This window comes from Cryptomeria japonica, chromosome 6, assembly GCF_030272615.1.
Source record: "Cryptomeria japonica chromosome 6, Sugi_1.0, whole genome shotgun sequence".
Taxonomy (NCBI): Eukaryota; Viridiplantae; Streptophyta; class Pinopsida; order Cupressales; family Cupressaceae; genus Cryptomeria; species Cryptomeria japonica.
In genome coordinates, this window is record NC_081410.1 from 90,396,428 (window position 1) to 90,423,124 (window position 26,697).

At 37.3% G+C, this 26,697-nt stretch overlaps 1 protein-coding gene across 2 annotated transcripts in view; it reads right to left on the bottom strand.

The window, feature by feature from the left end:
• Positions 1-26,697, bottom strand: part of LOC131079818 (E3 ubiquitin-protein ligase BRE1-like 2) — a 77,415-nt gene that overhangs the window by 20,884 nt on the left and 29,834 nt on the right. For both annotated transcript variants that reach the window (XM_058017869.2, XM_058017861.2), the window contains 2 exons: positions 20,493-20,565; positions 20,313-20,399 (listed from right to left, as the gene is read on the bottom strand). In XM_058017869.2, the coding sequence (XP_057873852.1) occupies positions 20,313-20,399; positions 20,493-20,565 (160 nt within the window). The remainder of the gene's footprint in view (positions 1-20,312; positions 20,400-20,492; positions 20,566-26,697) is intronic.

Below are 26,697 nucleotides of genomic sequence, written 5' to 3' on the forward strand. Positions count from 1 at the left end.
CATAGGAATCACAAACTCTGACTTCCCCGGGCCCTCTCCCGATCACTCCTCTGTGAGGTAATCCTGCATATTCAAAACTCCTGATCAAGGCATATATGATGTATGAACTCATGTGGAAAGACTTGGTAGCCTTCAGTCTTCTTAACTGCACGTCCAAGCAATGGCTAATCATTCTAGCCCAATGAATTGTTCCTTTTCCTTGAACTATCACTTGGATGAAGTAGAACATCCACTTCTCAAAATAGAAGGCTTGAGGAGCCCCTGTAACTCAGTTGAGTAATGTTATCAAATCTTTGTACTCCTCCTGGAAGTCGATCCTATGTGGTGTGTTCGGAATCTTGCTCAGGCGAGGACGACTCTTGAGTAACCAATTCTTGTTGATGATGCTCAAGCAAGTGTCTGGATCATCTTCGTACATGGACCTGGCTCCTTCTAAGCTTTTATAAATCATATCTTTATGTTCTGGCAGGTGAAGAGCTTCACTGATAGCCTCCTCTGAAAGATAAGCAAAAGTGTCTCCCTCCTTGGACACTATCGATCTGGACTGTGGATCATAATGGCGAGCACACTCGATCATCAACTCATGGCACTGGACTGCTGGAGGGAAGCCGGCCACCTTGATAATGCCACTTTCAATTATTCTTCTCGCGACAGGTGATGGCTTGCCAATGTAAGGGACCTCTCGAAACTTCTTCACACTGAAGTTTCCCAAGTTGGTATCTCCAATGTTGCTCCATTTAGAGACGATCTTGGTCTCCAATTCTTCGTTCTTCTGATCTTCCTTCATGAGGGTTGGACGACTGGTAGATGCTCCCGCCTTCGGGGTCGCCATCGTGACACCTACACAACATTTCATAATGAGTAATAGATTTTGGAATATAGAAATATAAACTAGATTAAAGATAGAATTTAGGAAACTTTATGATAAGTCTTTGAGTTATCATTTCCTAAATATGATTGAGCTACTGGAAATTCAAATTTTCAAAATTCAAAATTCAAGACTGAGACTAGGACGATTAAAATTCAAAATTTGAACAAGGGAACTTCGCCATACCTCACTTTGAGAGCTAACTCTAACAAAAGGATGCAAAATTAGGAAATTCGCCTAGGCAAAATGAAGATTGAAGTCTTCAACGTGAGCTTCCTCTAGCAAATGCGCCTCTTTTATCAACTTCACCACCCTTGGGGTCTTCAACGCCTTAAGGGAAAATTCGCTTCAACTCTATCCTCCAATAAAGTTCGCACTCCTCCTTGGATGGAAATTTCGCTCCTCTCCTTGGATCAAAATTCGCTCCCTCTATTGCTCTTCCAAATTCGCATGCAACAATGATTGAATGATGGTTTAAAATGCTTGAAAGTACCCCTCTTATATAGGCGCTTACCTCTTTGCAATCCCTATAGGCCGACTTGGAAATAAGGCAAATAATAACAAAATTTAAATAAAAAGAGGAGGCCGACTTTTGTAAAAACACTAAAATAAAACCCAAGCGCTCTCTTTTTATTTAATTTAATAATTAATTAATTTTAAGGCCTTTGTATTTAATAATTTCGATTTTTAAAAAGGCTAAATTAATCATTAAATGCCTCATGCGCTATTTTTAAATGCTAATTCAATTAAATATTTCAAGTTTTATCGATTTTTAGCATTTAATGCATTTCGAAAATATTGGCGCCTAATCATGGGAGGATTTTGGAATATTAACAATATCGCTCTAGTCCCTGGGAGAGGGACAGGAGCGAATTTGTGTTTGAGCTCAAAATTGTTGACTTTCAACGTTAACCCCTTGTTCATCATCTTCCTAAAGACATTTTCGATCTTGCATGTCCTTGCCTTGACGTGGTCTTAGGAAGGAAATGATTGTTTCAATGAATATCACCCTGGTCCTCTAGTGAAGGACAGGAGCGAACTTTTATTCCTTGTGCTAATCCTTGATCATATCAACTTTCAATTGCTTCCAAAATGTAAAATAGTGTCTCTTACTCCTTGAACGTTTGAAATGGAAGTGACACCTCAAAATTGGACACACTTGCATATTTCGCTCTAGTCCCTTGGAGAGGGACAGGAGCGCCTTACTCATTTCTCATCACTTTTCGTGGTCTTTGTAACCTTGCTTTCCTTCGAAGCACCTCCAACATCTTCGTCACCTTGTGCCTTGGCTTGGATCCGACCAAACTTGGAAGGGACGACTTGATAATCTATATTTCGCCCTGGTCCCTGGCAGAGGGACAGGAGCGATTTTACCTCTATAGGCCAAGTCATTCATTGCCAACGTTTAAAACTATCTTCAATGGATTCATTATGCTCCCCTTCACTCATCTCCAACATGAAACTTGTTCTAACTTTGTGGGAAATTTGCTTCATGAGGAAATCGCTTTGGTCCCTTGGAGAGGGACAGGAGCGCCTAGGACAAAATATGTTTCACTTTGCGTCTTGCAGCCTTCAAAATTATCTTCAATGGAACGACTACGCCTTCTTTTACTTGCCTCAAACTTAAAACTTTTTCCTCCTCGCCAAAACTTGTCCTCTAAGAAAATCGCTCTGGTCCCTTGGAGAGGGACAGGAGCGCCTTGGGCAATTTCATCAAGTTCTCGAGTTATTTACAACTTCGTTCTTTTTCGAGGCATTCCAAACATGTTTACCATCCTGCCCTTTGGCCTGGACTTAACCAAGTTCGGAAGGGAATGCTAGATAATGTATATTTCGCCCTGGTCCTTGACTGAAAGACAAGAGCGATTTTGTATTTATTAGCTCAATTGTGTTTCGCCAACCTTCAAGATTATCTTCAACGGATTGGTTGGATCGCCTTTCCTTCATCTCAAACTTGAAATTCGCTTTTCCTTGGTCCAAAACTTGTCCTTTGAGAAAATCGCTCTGGTCCCTTGGAGAGGGACAGGAGCTATCTTTAAAATTTGCCTTGGTCCCTGATAGAGGGATAGGAGCGAACTTGACTTTTTGGGTAAATTTTCTCTTTCGGGATCCATTCAAGTTATATTCAATAGGCAAAACGCACCTTCCTTGATCTCTTCCACATTGCGAAATCATTTAATCCTGCAAGAATAAGGCAAACTTGGTGTTCAAGCTCCGGTCCTTCAGTGAGGGACAGGAGCGATTTTGTCATTTTTGCATATTTCCTTGCTTGCAAATTACTTCAAACTATATTCAATGGACAAAAAATGCCCTCCTTGATCTCTTCCAATCCAAAAATCGTCTTGGTCCTACAAAGACAGTGTAATTTTGAGAAACAAGCTCCGGTCCTTCAGTGAGGGACAGGAGCGATTTTTGTCCTTAAGGCCAAATGTTCAACTTTCATTGCAAATGACTAAGTCTGGATGCTCCATTAGGTTGATTTCATCTCTTATTGCGTCCTTGATGCCTTAATTTTGATCAACTAAGACCAAAATGGTCTAAGTAGGCCATTTCGCCCTGGTCCCTGGGAGAGGGACAGGAGCGATTTAACCTTAAACTCTAAAAAACTTGCCATTTTGAGTCTCAAAAAATCTTCAAAACCTTCAATCCATGCTCGACTGCATCTCCTGGCGACCCTGCACAAGACAAATGAAACAAGTCAATAACCAAGATGCATAAAATACCAATTTCGCCCTGGTCCTTGACTAAAGGACAGGAGCGATTTTGTCTCTATAGGCCAAAATATCAAGAATTTAGGCTTTCAGTCACTTCACAAGGCATTACTAGGTCATCTCCAAGGCCAGGGGTCACTTATCGAACTTTCCAAAATTTGGTCAAAATTCACCCGGACAAAATTGCGCAATTCCATCATCAACACTTAGGTAAAATTTGAACTGGCTTTCAAAATTCCTACTGGACCTAGACAGACTTATCTGACATCCTGACAGATTCACCCTATTTCAAAATTGCAACCTACGCAAGGATGCTCAATAATCTTCAAAATTTGACTGGACTTCGGCTTGAAAATATCAACAGGAAACCCTAAGGCCTAGCCCTAGTCCAGACAACTCACTCACTTACTCAAAACCCAAAAAGCAGAGAGAAGAACAGGCAAAACCAGGCAAAAAGAGGGGGTCCCCATTTAAATGGGGCGATGTGTGAAATGGTCACAACAAGAGTATGAAGAGACTTTTGCACCTGTAGCACATTACACTTCCATCAGAACTATTAGTGCTATTGCAGATGTTAAAGGGTGTAAATTGCATCAGATGGATGTAAAGACGACATTCTTGAATGGTGTAATTGAAGAAGTAGTTTTTATTGAGCAACCAGATGGATTTGTGATCCATGAGAAAGAATCACGTGTGTGCAGATTCAGAAAGGCCTTGTATGGCATTAAGCAAGCTCTACGTGCTTGGTATGAAAGAATTGCTCAGTATTTGTTAAGCTTGGGTTTTCTCAAAAATGATGCAGATCCAAATATCTACTTCAAGGTAATTGATGATAAAGCCTTAATTTTAGTTCTATATGTTAATGATTTATTTCTTACTGGAGAGGATGATCTCATTGCTAGATGTAAGAAATAGTTAGCTTCTGAATTCGAGATGAAAGATCTTGGTTTGATGCATTATTTACTTGGTTTAGAAGTGTGGGAAAGACCAAATGAAGTCATATTGAGTCAAGGGAAATATGCCATTGATCTTTTGAAAAGATTTGGTATGTTAGATTGCAAGTCTATGGCAACTCCCATGGAAGCAAATCTGAAAAAGTTACATGAGGTTGCATCTAGTTCAGACTTAGTTGATCCTGCTATGTATAGATAATTGATTGGATCTTTGATGTATTTAGTCAATACAAGGCCTGACATATGTTATGTTGTTAACACTCTCAGTGAGTCTATGTGTGGGCCTAGACAGATTCATTTTGTTGCAGCTAAACATATACTGAGATATGTGTGTGGTAGAGTGGGATATGGCCTGAAATATACTTCTTGTGAAGTCCTGAAATTGAAGGGTTCTTCTGATTCAGATTGGACAGGATGTGTTCCTGACGGGAAAAGCACTTCAGGATGTTGTTTCAGCCTAGGTTCAGCAATGATTTCCTGGTGCAGCAGTTTTCAATCATGTGTTGCTCAGAGTACAGCTGAAGCGGAATATGGTGTAGCTTGTGTGGCTGCAAGAGAAGTAGTGTGGCTTCGCAAATTGCTCGCAGGATTGTTTGGGCAACCTTTGGAACTGTTGTGACCTTTTCACACATCGCCCCATTGCTAACGGGGACCCCCTCTTTTCCTGTTTTTTGCGTTGTTAGGTTAGGGTTTTCGCTGCTTAGTGGGCAATTTTGTGTTTCATGTGCCCGAGTCTCAGAGTTTTGATCATGCCTAGTGTCGTTTAGGGTTTTGAGGTCATAGGATCAAGTGCCTGAAAATTGAGATTTTAATGATCCTAGTTTTGTCTAAGTGTAGACCCTTTTGGAGCGTTAACGTGTTTCTAACGTGTTAAAAGGTCAAAAATCCATGCTAGAGGTGCTTTTCCCCTCATATTCCTAACTACCCATGGTTTTCTCCACTCAAAATTCGGACTGGACATAGATTTCCCCTGAAATCCATACTTGCCTCATTTTTCCACCACTGATAATCTATACTAGGGTCGTTTTTCCCCTGGAAGCATTAAATTTTGTCTAAGCGTCAAGATTTATCCTGACTACCCACGTTGAAATCCATACTTGCCTCATTTTTCCACCACTGATAATCTATACTAGGGTCGTTTTTCCCCTGGAAGCATTAAATTTTGTCTAAGCGTCAAGATTTATCATGACTACCCACGTTTTTCTACCAAGGAGGTATGGATAGGTTGTTGATGATGTTTGCATTCATTCCACACCTGGGTTGATTTTCCACCAAGTATTTGTAACAAGTTTTTGAGGATTTTGTCTAGATTTTTATCCAGACTGAGGTCGAATTTCCACCAGGGAGTATTTTTTGTGAATGAAGTGAATTTTGAGTCTGGATTCTTTATCCATGCCCAAGTCGATTTTCCCCTAGCCCATTTTATGTGAATTTTGATGGGGATTTTTGTCCACACTGAAATCGATTTTCCCTTGTGGGGAAAATTTTGGCATTTTAAATGATTTTAATGGGATTTTTTAATCCCTACTTGAATCGATTTTCCCTTATGGCTCAATTTTTTACTTGAATTGAAATATTTTAATAAATGAGCCCTATTTTAATTGATTTTAAATGATGATTGACGATTATTTAAAATTTAAAAAACAAAATTAAATAATTTGTAATGAGCATTTAATGTTTTTACCCTTCTAGAAGAAAGTTAGTTTTGCCAAGCAAGTATAAGAGTAAGTTTTTTATCCCACATTGCTTATGTGGTAAAAGTGTGAGGCAAAAGCAAGTATCAGAGAGGAGTCTCCAGCATTATTTTATTGTTAAATTTGCCAGCTATCTCCATGCAAGGGGATTTTTCTCTCTTATGGGCGAATTTTGGTGAAGTGTTTCAGCAAAGCAATTGATTGAGGATTATTTTCTCCTCCATTTTTTCTAGCTTAGCAACCTTTTGGTGATTGCCATTAATGGCTTAGTGCCACGATTTTCCAAGTTTGGCGCTATTTTTGAGTTTGGCAATTTTTGGTGATTGAAGAACTTTGGCGATTTTCCTTGTCTCCACCATTATTGCTTGCTGTTCCTAGACCTTAATTGCAGATTGTATGCAGATTGGAGTTTGACTGAAGACATTTTCAGATTTTCCAAAGTTGGCGCCATAGCTAGAAAATACGATTTTGATTTAGCAAGTGTTTATGCCATTGTTTGGGTGGATTCTATGCATATTTGGTCTCCTCCATCATTCCCTACTTGCTGATGTGTTGTAGATCTGAGTTTATCCTCCATTGTTGCAATTGGTTTGACCTCCATAGCTAGTTGGAAAATCAATTTTCATACTTATATCTTGTTCCCAGCTAATTTGTGCCTTAGGCGATTTTATCCGGAGGGCTAATTGAAGGTATTTTCAATCAATTTTCAGAGTTATCTTCCATTGTTGCAGATCTGAAACTCCATTTTAGGGGGCTGTCCTCAAAAAATAATTTTTTCCAGCCACCTACCTACCTACCTTGCGATTTTTTGTAGGAGTTTATTTCTGAGTATTTTATCATTCCCAAGGGTGCTGGTAAGTCTGAAAACTTCATTTCCAGATTTGTCTTCAAACTAAGTTTTCATTTCCAGCCCTACATACATGCTCAGATTTTCTTATGTTTGCATTGGAAGGTTGATTCTCATCAAATTTGTGCATATCTAGGTGATTGCAACATGTTTTAAAGGTTTAATTTTCAGGTTGTCTTCAAATTTTGTTGACCTCCATTGTTGACTGCGGAAGGTGTCCTCAGACATACTTTGTGTGAAAACACAACCTTTCACATCTTTCCTTAGTCATTGTTGATCCAGTATACTCCTTTGCACTTTAGTTTACACAAAGTCTAAGTATAAGGAGGTTTTAATGAATTTCATTAGGGTTTCATACTCTAACATTGTCACATTTCGAATCTGATTGTTAAGATCTACCAAGAGTGAGGACTATTTTCCTGACTTCATGCTCTAATTAGCTTAAAATCTTTAGGAAGTCAAGAATTCTATTAAGAATATTATTTATTTTCCTAAGTTCTAACTTCAAGCTTCGTACAAGTGCGATGTTGAAGTCCGGATTTAAGGAAAGAAAAGAACAACAGAAGATACTGGAAACTAGATTCTATCCAAAATCCAAGATGTCATCCAAATGGAAGAGATTACGGATACAAACATGCATTTCTTGAACCTGAACCTGATGCGACAACAGATGTTCGAATTCGGAAATCAAATTCCTTCCCCAGCGTATGTAAACATTATGAAGAGTGGTATTTTTCATGCCGTTGGATTTCCACAGTCCATACAATGCAGTGAGCTTATCCTGTAGTGTGCACGATGTTATGATCCTCGCTTGCGAATGATCAAAACTCCTAAGGGCATTGTCATTGCCTGCATTGTTGAGGATGCTATTGCTGAGGTGTTTGGAATTCCACGCAGAGCAAATATGAAGGATGCAATTAAGGATGAATATAAAGAGCGGTACATGAAGAAGACGGATGCGTGTAAGAGAGTCATAAACAAAGAGTGGATGATTGAGCCTAGGCTTCATCATTCCAAGGCTCCCAAGACACTCGTGTGCACAGACTTCAAAGAGGAATATAGTGACTTATTATTTTGCTTAACAGAGTGATGAGGATGCTGCAGGGTGCAATATTCGATGGATGGATGTTCTTTTTCATCCAAGATTGTCTTAGAGGGACATTGGTAAATTGGTCTAGAATCATAAGTGATAATCTGGACTTTCAACTGAGGAATGTAGAGCGGTCCAAGTCATTCGCCATGACTTCCTACTTGGTATACCTGCTTGCACGGTTCGTTTCATACAAAGGATTGATATGTAGAGGTGAAGTCGGGAATGGGCAAGGACAACTCAAGAGTCATGAGTGCTATCCCCAACTAAAAATGTATAGAATTGAAGATTATAAGAGTAAATGATGTATTCACCATGTACATCACGCGGATGCTGCAAGGTGAAATCCATAGAAGATTGTCCAAGGAGGCAACAGAGCTAATAGAGAAATATGGATCGTGGTATATTCAGTTTTCCACTTTCACGTACCTCAGGATTCATGGGTTTCAATCCGAACCCTACAGACTTCCTAGGTATCCGTTCGACAAAATGATCTTGTTGGAAGTGGTGAGACAGCTTCTAGAGTTTGATGTCATTCAAAGAGAGTACCATAGGACAAGCATGACATTCCCTATTTCAGTTGGGAAGACATCGAAGGTTTGCCAGTCTGCCTTAGCCGCCAGCACTGAGAGTGAGGAGCTTGCATTTTATCGATTTGCAACCTTCAAGAAAAGAGAGCGATTTGACCCTGATAAGAAAGTTGGAAGGATCACTTAGAGAGTATATTGCGGGGGTAAGGCGTGAGAATCTCGCCCTTATTTCCCCTATTGCAGTTGATCATGGACTACATTCACACTATGAGGCAGCGAGAGATACACTCTCAGAGGTGGAAAAGTGGATTGAGTGTGCAAGAAAACTGGCGGATGATTTCCTTACTCAGTTTGTCCAGGCATATGATAGGACAACAGGGCTCGTGTTTAGAATCCAGTATTTGGAGGGAGTTTGGGAAGAATTCTGGCCTATTCAGGAGAAGACTATTCCATGCCTCAAGGCTTTGAAGAGGATTCCTAATTCCACCTTGGTCAGCGAGAACATTGTGCACAGTGGAGATAGATACGATTTCCATCGCTGGTATTGTTCATTGGCCGTGAAGAGATCAACTTATGAGAATGCCCAGTTGAGTTGTATGGAGATGGAGGGATTGATTCAGGACATTCAAATGCAAATCCTTGCATCAATTGAGGAGTTATTGGGTGTTGATGTTAGTGATGCTAGTGGTTTACACTTAGCCGAATTAAGAGACAAGATGAAATTTATGTATTTTTGCCAGTTGGACTCTTTGAAGAAGAGTCAGATAAATGACTTGGTCTCTGTGTTGATTCATGTTTATAGTTTGCAGAAGCTCATGCCAGATTGGGAGAACACTTTGGACACTTGCTCAGATTCACTGGACGTGATTGATTTGCAGCAAGATACCTTGCCTAGCATTTCCATGGAGGAGTTAGATTCTATATTGGCTAGATTCTTGGAGTATGCTAGGAGAGAGAGAAAGATGCAGGGAGGAATCTTCTAAAAGATTCCTTATTTGATGACTAGGTATCTTTTTATTTGGCTATATGTTGGTGGTGCCATTTTTTATGTAAACCCTAATTAGGGCAATTCTAGGGTTTTGTCAACATGATCTTGGTCGTTGATCTTATATCAATCCTAGCCATCCATTTTGTAAGAGACTCTATATATACCTCCTTGTCTCTCCTTTGCAAGGGAGAGTTTTTGTAGAATTGTTGATATATGTTGCAGCTATTTGAATCATAATCATTGTTCAATTGTTGGTGATTTTGCTCTTCAAGTGTTGTCTTTGCATTCATGTTTCTCAATTCCTCCAAGTTAGACTAGAATTTTAGATTAGAATTTTAGATTAGAATGTATGTTAGATTGAGTTAAAGATTTGTTGAATATATTTGTGTGGAATCCTGTTGATGTGTTTTTCATGCACATGCGAACACAGAATGAAATACCTAAAGGTACCTTATCCTCTCTTGAGCAAAGTTTCCCGACTCCTGAAGATCTCGCCGAAGGATCAATCGAGGCAACTCCAAGGTTCTTGTATGTAGGTTCTCTACTCGTGGATAAGCTCTTTGTGGTATGATGTGATTTTGTTGGAATCACAAGGGGACTTACACTTGACGACCTAAACGTCTGATTTGCTGGAATCACAGGATTTCACTAGCCTAGACTTTTTGAAAAAAGGGAAAAAAGGATGAGGGCGAGGTAAGGATCTAATTCTGACACTAAAAATGTAGGAACAATGAATGACCTTTGATGAAATTCTAACTAAGTCTTGTTTTGACATCCCAGGACCATCTCCACAAGGTTAGTGCGATCTTCGGAGGAAAGTTTTATGATGTTTAGATCATCGCTACAGGCATAGACACCATCAGGCTGATGCATATCAATGAAGAAGCGACAATTGAAGTTAAGCTTAAGCTGAATGATTCCAGTTGACTACACAAGGCAAGTCTGCAATCAACAAACTGCTAGTAGTATGGACATATACAAATTTCACCATTAATCAAACACATTTCTTCCACTCATCTAATAACATGAAATCAAAACTGAGAAGTATAAAGACCATGGAAATTGTTGAATCGACCCAAGCTAGAGGCTTAGTGAAAAGCAAATGTTTTCACTAAGCCTCTAGCTTGTGAATGTTTCCAGGCACTTCACGGTCTACTTCAAGTTCTTCCCAATTAGTCGTTATGGGGAAGAATGATAGCAACAATGCCCATTGGAGTTATTGACTTATTTGGCTTTATTGTCTTCATGCTGTAATAAGTAATATAGTTCAGATAAAAGTAACTATGGTTATCTATAATAGTGTTCACCTATAATTTGAGCCTCTATGTAGATCCTATCCCTCCTCTTCTATCTGCAGACCATTTTGTTATTTGTCTTGTTGTTTTCGTAATAGTATGTAATAATCTGGAATTAGATTACATATAGTATAAAAACCAGTTATTGCCTACAACAGAAAAGTATCCCTAGACTAAAAGAATATAGAGGAGAAATCATATTAAGCCAAAAATGGACTAAATGAAGTCTGGATATGTGTAAACATCAAAACGTAATAAGGTGAAGAATTCCATTTTAACACTAACTAACAAGGAAAACTACACCACCAGATGGCCAGAAGCTGGAACTCGGTCAGTCTGCAATCTGTAGTGAGTGAGAGTGCTTACAGTGATGATGATACAACTGGTGATTAGCATATTTTCTTTGCAGATAATGCCAGGTACAAGTTCTAAGTGATTTCGGCGAAATATAAATTAAGTCAATATAGTGAACCGTTAAATATAAACGATATATAAATGGAGGTACAACTATGCCCCATATACACAATAAGTGTTTAACTGTCAAAATGGATGTACATTCAATATTATATTTCCAAACATAAATCAAAATAAATAAGTGCACTGCACTAATATCGGAAGCACAGTAAGTGCTATGATACATTGGTTTCTAAAAGAATGCTTAAGCTTTAGTAGCAAAAGCCACATATGGTGAAATGAAGATGGCCTACCCTCAAGTCAGGGAGCTAATGAATAATACAGTTCCCTTCTAAATAAGGGATTAGTAGTATGAAGCAATACCAGACAGATCATGACATTTCTCACATACAGATGATGCCTGTTTTGAAGAGTCTTACTAGGAAAATATAATTTTTTCTTGAAATTAACTTTCAACAATCGTTTTATAAAAATCCATTTTCAAATTTAATGTGCTTTACTCTATTTCAATCAAAATTACAAGACTTGCTAGAAACTCACCAAAATTGGTGTGTCCTGTGGCAAGTAGCATTAAACGAGTCCCAAAGACTCTGACCTAATTCCTGGCAAGTCTACCAAACTCACAGGACTTCCCGAGACCTTAGCCCAAGAGTTGGCCCCCAAGAATGCAGCCAAAAAAAATTAACAAAACAATTACAAAGAGAAAAAATAACTAAATCCCTAAAAAGTGCCTACATGTTGTTCATTTCATGTGCAAGTACAAAAAAGTAGAAATCAAGAAAATTTCAAGCTAAGGTACAATCCATTGACCAACAAACATATTGGCAGCAAACATTGATTGAATTGAACTTGAGCAAGTTTGTAGCAGCCCTTGTTATATTTAATAATAGACATGCATTACTAAATCCCCCTAAGAACAATCACAGCACGATGACATAAATTTGAGAGCAATCAAAAGACAAGCATTGCACCACTCCAATATCTGTGTATTAAATTAGATCAATGTATAATCATCAAAGGAAAGAGCTACAACATCTAGCCTCAAAATTCACAAATATAAAGAGGACAAGAATAAAATAAAATCCCAAAACACAAGGGAATGACATGTACCCATTATCATATTCTAACTAATAATAAAAAGGAAATTATTTAGATAAAAATTAATATGATAGATGCAATATAAATATTACACCAATACCCCCTTTGAGTACAAGTTTATAAAAAAAAAACTGGGCCCCGACAAGAGAAGCTATTTGTAAGTACCCATGTACAATCTCAAGGATCCCCGATGTACCCAAAAAAAATATAAATTAGATAAGCAAGAAGCCCACATGGCAAAACTAAATCCCAAAGAGAGGAAATACAAGAGGACAAGATAGATCCCCCAAAGTGATAGCCCATGGGTGCCTCCACATAGATGAGAGAAAATCAAGGCAAATGTTACATGGCAAGTGTTGTATTAGGTCCCTCTACAATAAACAAATAAAATGCATGTTTCTTTGAGAAGAAGAAAAAACTGGAGTCATCAAACTGTTGAATTCCCACCCAGTAGTGGAGTGTAGAAAGAAATCAGGATAATTGGTTCTCAAGCTGCTCGTGTCTATATTAGAATATTTAATTCTATGTTAGTCACCTATTTTTAGTTCCTTGGTTAATGGTCATTTACTTTTTTTATGTAATTAGCTTTAAGCTTAATTTAGCTTTCACGCTTAATTTAGTGTTTAGCTCTTTAGTCTTTTACTTTAACGTTATGTTCTAATTATAGAACATCGTCTTGTAACCTCTATCTATACGTGTGTATATCGTTCAATGTAATTATCCGATTATTGAATCATTCATTCAATTTATTTTTCAGTCTAAAAGCTCATGTTGAACTATGACTGGACACAATCAAGTGCAATACAAGATTTTGGAACGTTGACCATAGATGAATTGCTCTAAATGTGAGATTTGGACCAATGTGAATCAATACAGAAAGTAAATAGGAGGGTCAAAACACACCCTCAAAATATCCAAATTAGGAGAAGCAACAATCATCACTACATCAGGTGATGAATATTGTGCAGAAGAATTTGGCAAACTAATTTGATGTTCCTTAAGAAGCGACTTCAATTCATCAATCTGCTTCTAAATGCAGTCATGTTCATTGTGATTTTCTTCTAACACTAAGCACATTTGATCCTAAATAATTTATAAGGCTTCAACAGATGATCTTGCTGGAGAAGGGAACCCTACATGACAAAATTCATCTATTCATCTATATTGGAACATAGGAAGTCTTTATGAAAGCTATGTCCTCAAAAGAGGCAACAACACAAATCTTCTATAGGATACTGTAATGTAAAGCTGAGGAAGTAAGAGAAATGTGGAACCCCAGCCCCACTCCCCATATATAACTTTATATCAATTCATGATTACAAAAATGCCATTATGTAAGCCCTCCCCAACACCCGCCCACCTCAAGAGAGGTAAATGATGTGCCACCTTATAATTTTGTGGTGTTACAAAGTTGAAACTGATTTTCAAAGTTTTACAATGTTTGACATTGGCTAAAATACAAATACCATTAAATAACCAATACCATTATGTAGCGCTAAAAAAATAATCCACTATAAAAAAACAAGAATCGAATCCGAGTCTATTTGTGAAAATTACAAGTTCTAGAAGTTAAATAGGCAAATATTGTGCAGTAAATATTGTGCAAAAATTAATATTCTGAGTAATCCTAGAGTCGTATACAACAACTGATTATATCACTATGAAGTTTATGAAAAATGGCAGAAATCAAAAAAGTTTGCACCACAAAATACATCTGTATGATTAAGGAAGGTCTTCTGAAGTTAGCCTGTAAATCAAAAACCAACAATGGCAAGGGACCCCTACACTTGGTGGCACTCTAGTGCTTGTAAAAAGCAAAATCAATCTTACAGGTAAATCTACAGTAAATTGACTTCAGTGTCCAATAAGGATGAAACAAATCTATTGGAGCTAAGTGTTGTGACCATTTCACACATCGCCCCATTAGAATGGGGGCCCCCTCTTTTTCACTTTTGTTTTGCTTGTTCTTCTCTCTGCTTTTAGGGTTTTGAGTGAGTGAGTTGTCTGTCTGGACTAGGGCTAAACCTTAGGGGGGTTCTTTTGATGTTATTCAAGCTGAACTCAGTCAAATTTTGAAAAGTTGTCAAGTGTCCTCCCTAAGAATTGAGATGATTGAAATAAGGTAAGCCTTTCAAGGAAGTCAATTAGGTCTCAAGTTAGGTCTAATAAAGGTTTTTAGGGTAAGATCCAATTTTGACTAAGTGTTAGCATTTTTGAGGGTAAAATTGTGTGTTCTTGCCTAGGTGAGTTTTGATCAAATTTTTGAAGCAAGATGATGCCTGAAACAGGAATCGCTCCTGACCCTCAGAGAGGGCCCAGGGCGAAATTTATCTTGAGTACCATTTCTTGTTTTTGATGAACTTGCTAACTGGTTCCTGACCTTGAAAATGACCTAACTTTGCCTTGTGAAGCAGTTGGAGACGTAAATTTGAAGCAATTTGGCCAAAAGGGATAAAATCGCTCCTGACCCTCAGTGAAGGCCCAGGGCGAAAATGTTGTTTTAAGTCATATTTGTCACTGACTTTTCTAAAGTGCTTTGTGCAGGGTCTCCTGGAAGGATGATTGAACGTGACTTGATGCTTTGGACGGTTTGGAGACGTGAAAGATGGTGAATTTTGGAAACTAAGAGAAAAATCGCTCCTAACCCTCAGAGAGGGCCCACAGCGAGAAATCTTATGGGGGTCATTGCTAGCCTTATTTGGTCGACTTAAGATGTCAAAGGCATGGGGATGGATGAAATGAGCACAGTGAAGTATCCACACTTGATCAAAGATGACGAATTGAAGGAGTTTTGCCCAGGAAAGGTAAAATCGCTCCTGACCCTCAAAGAGGGCCCACAGCGATTTTCTTCATGTGCACATTTTTGGACCTTTCTTGGACATGAATTTTTATTCATAGCAAAGAACAAGATGACATCTTCCTTGGCAAAGTGATTTTTAGATGAAAAGTGAAACATTTTGGTCCAAGTAGCAAAAATCGCTCCTGACCCTCAGAGAGGGTCCACAGCGAGATTTTCAAATATGCATTATTCTTACAAGATCAAAGTGATTTTATGATTGGAAGGGATGAAGGAAAGCATGTTCTATCCGTTGAATATAATTTGGAGGATCAACACAAGAAGAAATCAACCCAAAATGAAAAAGTCGCTCCTGACCCTCACTGAAGGCCCACAACGAAAAATCGCTTCGGACCCTCAGAGAAGGCCCACAGCGAGAAACCTAAAATGGGAATTTTTCATCCAAGTTTGAGGAAAGCTAAGGTTAGGCATGGGTTTGAAACGATGTTTGAAAAGCCTTGAAGTGAAAAGAAATCGTTAAGAATCAAAATTTTGAAGGCAATTACAAAAATCGCTACGGACCCTCAGAGAGGGCCCATAGCGATTTTCCAGTTTTCTCTCCTTGGTTTGAAGAATTGAGATAAAATCTTGCTTGGACAGGAGGAGAACGTGATGTGTTATGCCTTGGAGGTGATTTGAAGATTAAAAGATAAAGGAATTTGCCTAAAACCCAAAAGTCGCTCCTGACCCTCACTGAAGGTCCACAACGAGATTTTCAAAAAATGCATGTTTTCTTCAAAATGGTGCTAAGGCAAGGTTAGGATAAGGCGAAGAGACCTCCAACAACATGATGAATATTATTTTACCTTTGAAACTTGATGATTTTGGTCAGAAAATGAAAAGTCGCTCCTGACCCTCAGTGAAGGCCCACAGCGAAAAATCGCTCCGGACCCTCAGAGAGGGCCCATAGCGATATTGTTGAAAATCCTCATTTTACCTTGCAACAACAAAGCGAATTTGGTTGGAGTGGATTAAGGGAAGGCATTGCCAAATGATGAATGAAGTTTTAATGAAAAATGATGAAGAATCAAGCCTAAATTGCAAAAATCGCTCCTGACCCTCAGAGAGGGCCCACAGTGAGAAACTTCAAAATCACACCTTTTCTCCAAAATTGGATTGAGCTAAGTTTGCAATTCAGTGAGAGGACCTAGTTGAAATGTCTTGAAGAAATTTTGGAGGTGGAAAAGTGCTAAATTTGAGCAAAAAAATGAAAAATCGCTCCTGACCCTCACTGAAGGTCCAGGGCGAAATTGACAATTCCACCTATTTTCCTCATGAAAAATGTCAAATTTGAAGTGCAACACATCAACTAGATATCGATTTACCCTCCAGGAGATTTTCACGTCAAAATGTGAAATATTCAAGGCTAAAATTCAAAAATTGCTCCCGACCCTCAGAGAGGGTCCAGGGCGAAATCCTCAGGAAGTTTCATTAAGCCTTGTTTTAAAAATTAATATTCTCCAAATTGCATTTGATCGCCAGAATTGCTAATTTTGAGGCATTTGAAAAAATTAAAATTAAATTGGCATTAAATAAAACACATTTTGGCATTTAATAAATTAATTTTAAGCCTTAAAAAATCGAACTTCTATCTTGGAGGCATTTAAAATTAATCTTTATTAAATTAAAATTAAATATAAAGCACTCAAGGCCTTATTTTCATTTATTTTGCCAAGTCAGCCCCCCTTTTTTGGAATTTTATTTATTTTTTAACCTCTTTTTGCCAAGTCGGCCTAGAGGGAGCAAAGGGGTGAGCGCTCTATATATTGGAGGTGTTTTTTCACAATTCAAATCATTCAATCATTGCTTCAAGTGCGAATTTGGAAAGCTAATTGAAGGTGCGAAATCTAGTTTGCTTGGAGCGATTTTCTTTCAAGTGTTGGAGGCTAGAAGGAAGTGGAGTTGATTCTTTTGAAGGCTAAAGGAGGCGCATTTTATTCAAGGGAGAGCTTTGATCTACATTTTGCTTAGCGAAATTCATCTATTTTTGCATCATTTCTTAGAGTTTAATACTCAAGAGGAGGTATGGCGAAATCATCTTGACACCATTGTTGAAGATTTGAATTTTGAACTTTTGTTTTGAAAATTCTAAGTTTGGCATAGTTAATTAGGAAATGATAACTCAAGATTTATCATGAGGTTTCCTAATTAAAATCTTAAATCTTCCTTTCTACTCTATATTTCTACGCTTCAAGATATATTACTAATTGTAAAATGTTGTGTAGGTGTCAAGATGGCGACTCCAAAGGCGGGAGCATCTACTAGTCGCCCGGCTCTCATGAAAGATGATCAAAGAACTCGAACCTGGTTGGGAAGCGGCTCTTCTCACTGCCTTTGATCAGGTTATCCACTTGGAGGAACGAATGAAGAATCTTCCTGAGATTCCCATTGTTGAGGTTGAAGGAATTGTGTCTAGATTCGTTGCATATGCTAAGAAAGAGCATTGGAAAGGGAACAAGGTTCTAGAAGAAAGGTTGTTATAGAATGATGTGGCATCTTAATTATCATTGGTCTATGTTTCCTCGACTTTTGTGCCAGTTAAATATTTGGCTATGCATTTAATAATGTTCATCTAAAAAGGAAACTTTTTGTAACAAACCCTAATTAGGGTTTAGGTGTCAGAATCTCAGCCATTGATCTTCTTTCGATCTGGGCCGTTCATTGTAATTGAGGATGCTATATATACCCTCACTCATTTTCATTTTGTCATTAGAAGATGAGATCAGATTAGATTTTAGAGAAGGAGAGCTTAGAGAGAGTTATTTTGTAGCAAGATTGAGTAGTGAAGAGAGAATTTCGAACAATTGTTGTCTATTTTGGCTTTGAGATCAATAAAATATTGAAGTTATGGTGTTTTATTGCAATTCTTGTGGCTATCTTCATGGTTGTTTACTTTCTTGAATCATTCTCAGTCGAAGTAGTATTTAAGTTTGAAGGACTAAGTGTTGTGCTTGATCTTTGGTGAGATTCACGTTCCAAACCACTAGCTTCTTACTGATTGTAAAGACGCCTTGTGTGGTCAACTGGAAATATTGAGATTGCTTGAACCTTCAGTAATTATTGAACTATTGATATGTATCTTTATGGTAGTATCTATAATTCTTGATGATTTGAAAATCACTAATCACCTTAGAAGATCGCATCAATTCCAGTAGAGTTGTAATTCCTTGGCAATACTGAAATTGGTAGAATCTTACCAAGTCTAGCCTACATTGAGTCATTCTTAGTATTAGATTAGAATTCATCTCTTGAAAACCCTATCTTTTGATCTTTTTTTGAGAATTTGTGAGTGTTAGGAAATTCCTGTTCCTGCAGTCAAGTAAGAGTAACACAGACCAGCTTTCAAAGTCCGTAAGACCCCTTGAAGAAACAGCATTCACAACGACCACTGGTGCTTATCCACACGTAGAGATCCTACAACGAAGAACCTTGAAGTCACCCTGATTGATCCTTTTTGCGATATCTTCAGCATTCAGAGGCTTTACTCAAGAGAGGATAAGGTACCCTTGGGTATTTTATTCTGTGTTTGATAGTGTACAAAAAACACGTCAACACTAAGCCATTTACAAATGCAATTAAAAAAAAATTCCTTTCTCGAAGGCCTACAATGATTTACCCAAAAAACACCCAATTTGCAGAACTATACACTCTAAGTGAACAGAAAGCTAAGGCAATATCCCAGATTGAATAAAATCACCTAAACTGTCCTGCTTTGGAACGATAACAGCAAGATGACATTAATTCAAGACCAATCAAAAGACAAAAAATTTAGTATTCCAATCTATAAATTCAATCATGCCAATGTATGTTAATGAAAGGAAAGAGCTACAATATATAACCTCCAAGTTTCCAAATCCAAAAAAGGATAAGACAAAATCCCAAAAAACAAGGGAATGACATGAACTCATTATCCAATGAGTCCTAAATGATAAAAAGGAAACTACTTAAATGTACTTAATATATTTGGTGCAATAATAAGATTGAGAAGTTAGTTAATTTTATTTGAATTATACAATTTTTCATTGTTTGAAAATATATGATGATTCTCATTCTTCTATCTTAAATTTATTGTTTATATGTTCATTATTAGTCATTGAAAACAAATACCCTTTTCTCAAATAACCACCCTCCCCTTAGCGAATCCTAATATTTTCGGGGCATTCAGGAAAACATCCCTTTGTTCTAGGAACTTCATTAACATTGTATTTAAAGTGTTCATTCAATCAGCTATGGAAAGCAACAAGACAATCAAATTTAACACTTGTTTCGAAATAACAAACCACCAAAATAACAGGAAATACCATCCTAGCAATCAAGCCAAAGGATTTGTCCTTGCCCTAAAAATTACAATCTTACATTTGGGCTCTCATCTATTTAAATTATTCCCTGCTATCTTGTAGGGGTTTTAGAACCAATGGCAAAGACATTTGCCTGTTCCAAGAATTGGTCTACCTTCTACAGTGGGATGAAATGGTTGAGATTGTAGATTCTCATATGAGCATTATGCACAAAGTATCTGAATAAAGTTGATGTAGATTTTTCCAGTAGACTGTTTTGCTAATAAATAATTTACACATGACCAAAATAAATACCATCATCAACTGCTAACATATCCAGACATGCTTCAATTCAAATTGGTTTACTGATTAGATGGGCTGCAAGAAAAACATTTTCCTCTCTAACCAACAATAACAATAACAACTGCTATTTTCTCAGAAAGAAAAGAATGAAAAAAATTATATTAATATCCACAACTGACCAAAATAGGTCAATAGGACTCAAAAATACAGCAACAGACTAGCAAGAAAAGCCCAAAAAGAGGTTACAAGGAAACTACAAAACAAAAGATAACTAAGAGAAAAGAAAAACTTGAGATACTCGGATAACAAAATAACCCGAGTCCTATTGTAATATTATATTTGAGAACCATCTATCAGCCACAATAAGATTCTATATTTTTTATTTGGAAACCTTGTCTAAATACTTACCTTGATGTTATAATCATCTCTCTCTGTAATTTGTTGAAGCAATCGCTGGTTTTGAGTTTGCATATCTTCGTATGCTTGTCCAATAGTCTGACACAACCAAATTCGTAGAATCAAAACTTATTAGACACAAATGTACACATTTCAACACTGTTTCCAATTTACGTCATATGAAAAACTGACCTCGATTTCCGCAATATAAGCTTCTCCTTCTTCATTTTTAGCCTTCAAAGCTTCAGTAAGCTCTAATATATCCCTACATGAACACCAAAAGTCAAATATATCAAATTAGGAAAAAAATTAACTAAAAATTTGAAAACAATAACAGAAAGGTTTGGTTCATTGAAAATTTAAAGCAAATATAAAGTTGGTAACCATTCAATGTTTGAAAGAAAAAACTCAGCATTTCTAAATAAAAATAAAATATAAAACTATGTTCAACGGGGATGTGACCCCGGCCTTGGTACCCCTATGCCACAAACAATATAGAGGCAGCTATACTAGAGTCTATTGCCATCTTTTGTGGATAAGTGGTCAAGGGGAGAAAAGTTGTAAAAAAATAACTCAAGCTGAGAAAATAGAGGCAACTAAATTGCATATGGAGCGGGAAGCATTAAGTAAAGGGACTTAAATGGAGAATTTGCAGCCTAGTGTGTCAATGGCTGATGCTTCTCATGGGGGAGAAGGTGCCACTTCAACTAGAGGAAAGGCAAAGAAGACTAAGAGAGAAACAAAAGTTGCTGATTTGTTTAACATACAAACACGCAATAAGGATGAAGCCTATATTGCTTAGTTTCTTTATGCTCATGCTATACCATTCCATGCTTCACATTCATCATATTTTAAACAAATGTTCAAAGATGTCATAGTTGTTGGTCCCTCATTTGTTCCACCTAGAGAATCTAAGCTACACACCACCCTTCTTGATAGAAAGTACTCCAAGGTGACTATTTTGATGGAGGATATGAGACAAACTAAGTTGCCGGTCCCGGTTCGGATTCAGATTCTGGTTCCAGAATCGGGTTCGCAAATTCGTTCAAATTTATTTTGGGGTGGGTTCAGATTTGCTTTGGGTTCGTCCGTACAAAAACATATAAAAAGAAAAAAAGAAAAAATATATACATATATGCAGCAGCAAATAAGTTCATAATACACCACTGTCAAGTGTCTCATCCCCAAATGAGTTATGTTTTACCTTTTTGGCCTTTTTAGTGGTCTATTTTAGGGTTGGAGGGTCAAGTTGACCAAATAGGCAATAAAAAAACTTCAAAAAAATTGAAAAAACATGTATAATTGCCAAAATTCGGCCTGGGTTCTGCCACTGAATTTCAAATTCGCTGGAAATTCCCCAAAATTCGCCCCTAGTCCTTCTCAGCGAGCCCACAGGGCAAATTCAGGACCCGGGACGAATTTGGAGAGAATTTCTAGAGGACCAGAATTTGGACAGAACCGAACCAGGACCCAGTGATTTTCCAGAAGAATCTAGCAACTTAGGAGACAAACATGGATGAGGGATGGATGCTCCATAATCATGGATGGGTGGACTGATATCAAACATCGGCCACTCATCAATCTTATTGTCACTAGCACAGCAGGCTCTTATTTTCTTAGAGCTATAGATTGTTCGGGGGAAAAGAAGGATGCAACATTCCAATTTCAGATTTTGAGAGAGGCCATAGAAGAGCTTGAAGCCTCTAATGTTGTGCAGGTAGTGATTGATTCAGCCAGCCTGTGTAAGCTAGCTGGATTGATGGTGGAGAGTGCTTATAAACACATTTTTTGGACCCCATCTTGTGTGCACGCATTGAAAAATACCTCAAAGGACATTGGGAAAATTGAATGGGTGCAGACAATGGTGTTAGAGGCTAAGGATGTGCAAATGTTCATTTGCAACCATCACACTTCACTTGCATTATTTAGGACATTTTCAAGGAAGGAATTCCTCAAGCCCATGGAGACTAGATATGCCAGCTACTTTATTTTGTTAGAGAGGATGCTTGAGGTTCAGGAGAGTCTAAAATCCATGGCGATCAATGCAGAGTGGGTTAGATGGCATGAGGCAAGTACATCGAAGGGAAAAAGTGTGAAGCAAAAACTCCTTGATGATAACTGGTGGTCAACAATGATGTAAGAAAATTGGCATTGCTGATTTTGTTATTTAATTAAAAAATTTAAAATGTTCATTTAATAATTTAATGATTATTGATTAATATATGTTTCTAACTTGTAAAATGTTTGCACTTGCCGATATATTTGCTCTTTCATTGAGCATATTGTGCAAATGATTAGATATGTTGATACTGACTCTCCTAACCTTGGAGAGATTTATGAGACCTTTGATAGCATGCTTGGGCAGATCAAGCAAGTTATTCATAGCAGAGACCCTACTTTGGGATTTTATGAGGAGCATCTTAGGCCCATTGTGACGCGACAGTGGAACATTATGAACAGCCCACTTCACATGGCAGCCTATGCTCTCAATCCCAAACAGTATGCATCGAGACCTGGGAGAGTGGCTCCATCTAGTGATGAAGAGGTAAAAGATGGCTTCTTTAATGTAATGTCCCCACTTTGAAATACAATTTAATGATAAATGATAATAATAAAATTAAAATTAAAATATAAAAGAATACAATTAAATATAATTAAATTTTAATTAAGTTAATGAATGGTCAAAGACATGAAATGAAAAGTTGTGACTCCCTCAAACATGAGATATAAAAGGGAGAAGAACCTCATTTGAGGGAATAATTTGGGGAATCAGAAGTGCAGATGTGATATAAATAAGAAGTGTAGATCTGAATGTGAAAGGTTGTGTTCCTTTCAAAAGGCAGAAATAATGAAGGGTTGCACTCTTTCAAAGGGTGCTAATGGTGGAAAGGCTGTGTCTCTTGCCAAAGGAGCATACATGATGAAGAGGTGTGGCATCTCCCTCACATTGGAGGATATAAAAAGGAGAAAGTATCATTTGAGAAGGACATCGAAGGGAGATCAATATGAAGAATAATTTATTATTCTCAAATGGCAGCAATGAAGAGTGATGACTCATTTCTTATGAAGAGGTGTGACTTCCCACAAATGAAGATATAAAGAAGAGATTAATTCAATTGAGAAGGGGGAATTGGAGGAACCATCCATAAGATCAAAGAAGATAAGAAAGTCAATGGATCAATATCTCATATGAGAATTAATAAGGGTGATTTACAAGGGCAAGATTCAGGGCAATCCCAAAAGGGGACATTACATTTAAGGCCCTTGCAAAAATGTATAGTGAAGATGATTCTACCAAACTTCGCACACAGTGGCTTGCATTTGTCAATCTTCGTGGTCCAACCTTTAGCAGACCAAAGGCAAGGTCAGATATAACTACATTAGCTCAAGTCCACCCTATTGGATGGTGAACGTGGCATGGTAGGGATGCACTAGACCTAAGAGTACTTGTCATTCATCTTCTTTCACAAGCTGCCAATTCCCCTACTGCAAAGTGGAATTGATCCACATATAGCTTCATCCAATCAGTCAAAAGAAACCACCTTACCTCTAAACAATCGAAGAAGTTAGTGGTTGTTCACAATGCATTGTGCCTACAATATCGCCAGACTCCCAAGTATCGTCAGACTCTAACCTTCTGTTGGGATGTCAATCCCAAAGATGCTATGTAGAATAGGAGGAGGAGACACGTTCAGGATTGGTTGGGGTTCCACTGGTTGAGGTAGCCCCTCATAGTGACAGTGACTCAGACAGAGACTCAAGCCCTGATCTTGATTTAGACTCTTAGACCTACCATTTGCTGATTATGGACAGCCATAAATTTTCTTTGTTCTATCTTGCCATTATTATGGACAGCCGATTATTGACTTCTATGTTTTTTGTTTACAGTTTATGTCATTTCATAGTTATGGATGTTCAATATTTATGTCCATTATGGATGTTTATGACATATGTTTATTGACAATGATGAATGAAAGCATTTGAATTTTGGTAAAATGTTTGTCAACTCTCGTGTGAAATCTCAATTCAAGTCTAATGCCTGTATTAATGCCTATGATGAATGCTTTATCATTGTTATGATATGCATATTTGAGATTTCTCTATATTTTTAAAATCCCCCTACGTTTTTAACAGTCGTTCCCTGTCGTCGCCTCGAAAATGGCCCAAAAGTACCCCCATACCAGAAACACATCCTGCTGTCCCTGAAACTCCATGGTACATAGATATATATCGATTCCAATGTCCTCAAAAAAATATTTCAAAGCAAAGAGAAAGCAATAGTTTCCATTATCTTCCCGGAGCTTTTGCATGTATTAAATCTCCCCTAACTGGAAATGTCAACATCAGCAGTTATTTTAAAATCCCATTCCTACTACTTTCTAGGAAATCTGACTTCTTAGGATCTAGCATTAACAGAGAACAAATATTTCTGAGAGGATCCCAACCAGTAATTAGGCAGACAGACAGCTCATCATTTTTCAACCTAAAGTTTACTAGAACCAATGTTGTTTCTGAGGAAAATCACTCCTCAAAAAATATGAAGTAACATGTTCATGCTTTTGGCCTCATCAACGAGCACATCTTTCAGCCTCCAACACCCTGTTTTCATCCCTCTTAACTTTGTATGAACCCAAATCATAATTAATTGACTGAAGTCTTGCCATCATTTTAAGGCGTCATGGCCTCCTTCACCCCTCTTTAGGCTCCTTTTAAGGCTACTCAGTCACAAGGTTCGAATTCAAATTTGAGTTCGGCAACAATTAAATTCGGATGAAGTTCGACAAGGTAAAAAATTCAAAAACAAATTCGACATTAAATTCGCCTTATATAAATTTAATATTTTTTTACATATAAGTAAATATATCTACAAAATTATCAAAATGGTTTAATATTGCTCAATAGATATGAAATCATTATAGATTTGAAATAAAATAAAAGAATCACTAGATTATATTTATTAAAAATATACAAAATATAATTTTTTAATTTTTAACTATAAAAAATAAAATTAAAATATTAAATTCTATTTTAGAAACAGAAAAATAAAATAAAAACAGTAAACTTGATTCTTCTAAAACATAAAACTTTAAAATAAAATAAAAAATGTTTTATTCTATTTACGAAGCACATGGTTAATAAGTAAATTAAAACATATAATTTATAACTACTTGTCATTATAAAAATATAAAATCACTTTTTGCAATTTTCTAAAATATTTTTGTGACATTTATTCAATTGTTTTTCAAGCACAGTTGTTATGGCCGATACTGAAATTGCTATTGGGTCGAATTTTTCCAGTTGTTAAAATACACAAAATTGCTTGGAATATTAATGTGAAGTGTGAATGATAGTTGATTCATCTAAATCTTGATCCATTTCTCCAAAGCAGATCTGTTTTGTTACTAGAGATCCATCTCTTGCATTCTCAGCTCTTCAAATAACTCCTTCAGGTTGAAGAAATCCTTAGTTACAGCAGCAACTAAGCGTGCTGGTGGTACTTGCCATAGAGTGGTTTCCATTAACATACAATCCTAAATCATTCTACTCTTATTGCTAAGTACTTACTGCAAATCTACAAGCACCTGATATCGGTAAATAGTTTCACGTCATATTCTCTTTTATCCTCCATTTGTAAATTAATGAACAAAATCTTAGTTAAACTAAGCGGTTTGAAATAAGGAAACAAAGTTCGGTAACTTCAGAAAGAGATTTTAATCATATAGACTCACAGAAAAAGAAAGGAGGAACCGCAATCAACCCCAGATTAATCCAACATTTTAACACTTTTATTGAGGATCATCTACTGATTGATGCAGGATTTTCAAAGGATGATACATCTGGCAGGAGTAAAAACTATAGTCGGAAAACTCAGCTACAGCACAGATTCCGCAGCCCAAAAATTTTGACTCGGGACTCAGGAATCAGCAAAATCTAAGCAATACTCGGCTACAAACAAAAAAAACATAATTACACAAATGCAATCCAAACTCAGTTCAATGTCAAACTTCAAAAGCTCTTTCCAAGCATTCATCTCAGCTTGATTTGTACCTAGGGGCAACCAAATGAGCCAAAATAAGGAATCATTTGAATGTTTTAGCACCAAGGTTTTCTTCTTCTTTTTTGATGTAGTCGAGTCTGAGTCTGAAACTTGGCAAGATTTCTGCTAGACTCAGCAGAGACTTGGCTGTTACCCAGCAGAAGCCTGGTGGTCACCCAGCTGAGACTTGGCACGCAAGTCTAGTCAGTTTGGCTATCTCAGAGCGAGTCCACATGAGTTTTCAAAGTTTGTATTATGAAGCTATAAAATTAAAATATCTTCTGAATAAAAATTGTCGGGTCAATCAAAAGGAGGACTTCTGTGCAATGGTACACCAAGCCACAATATCTTCAATGATTG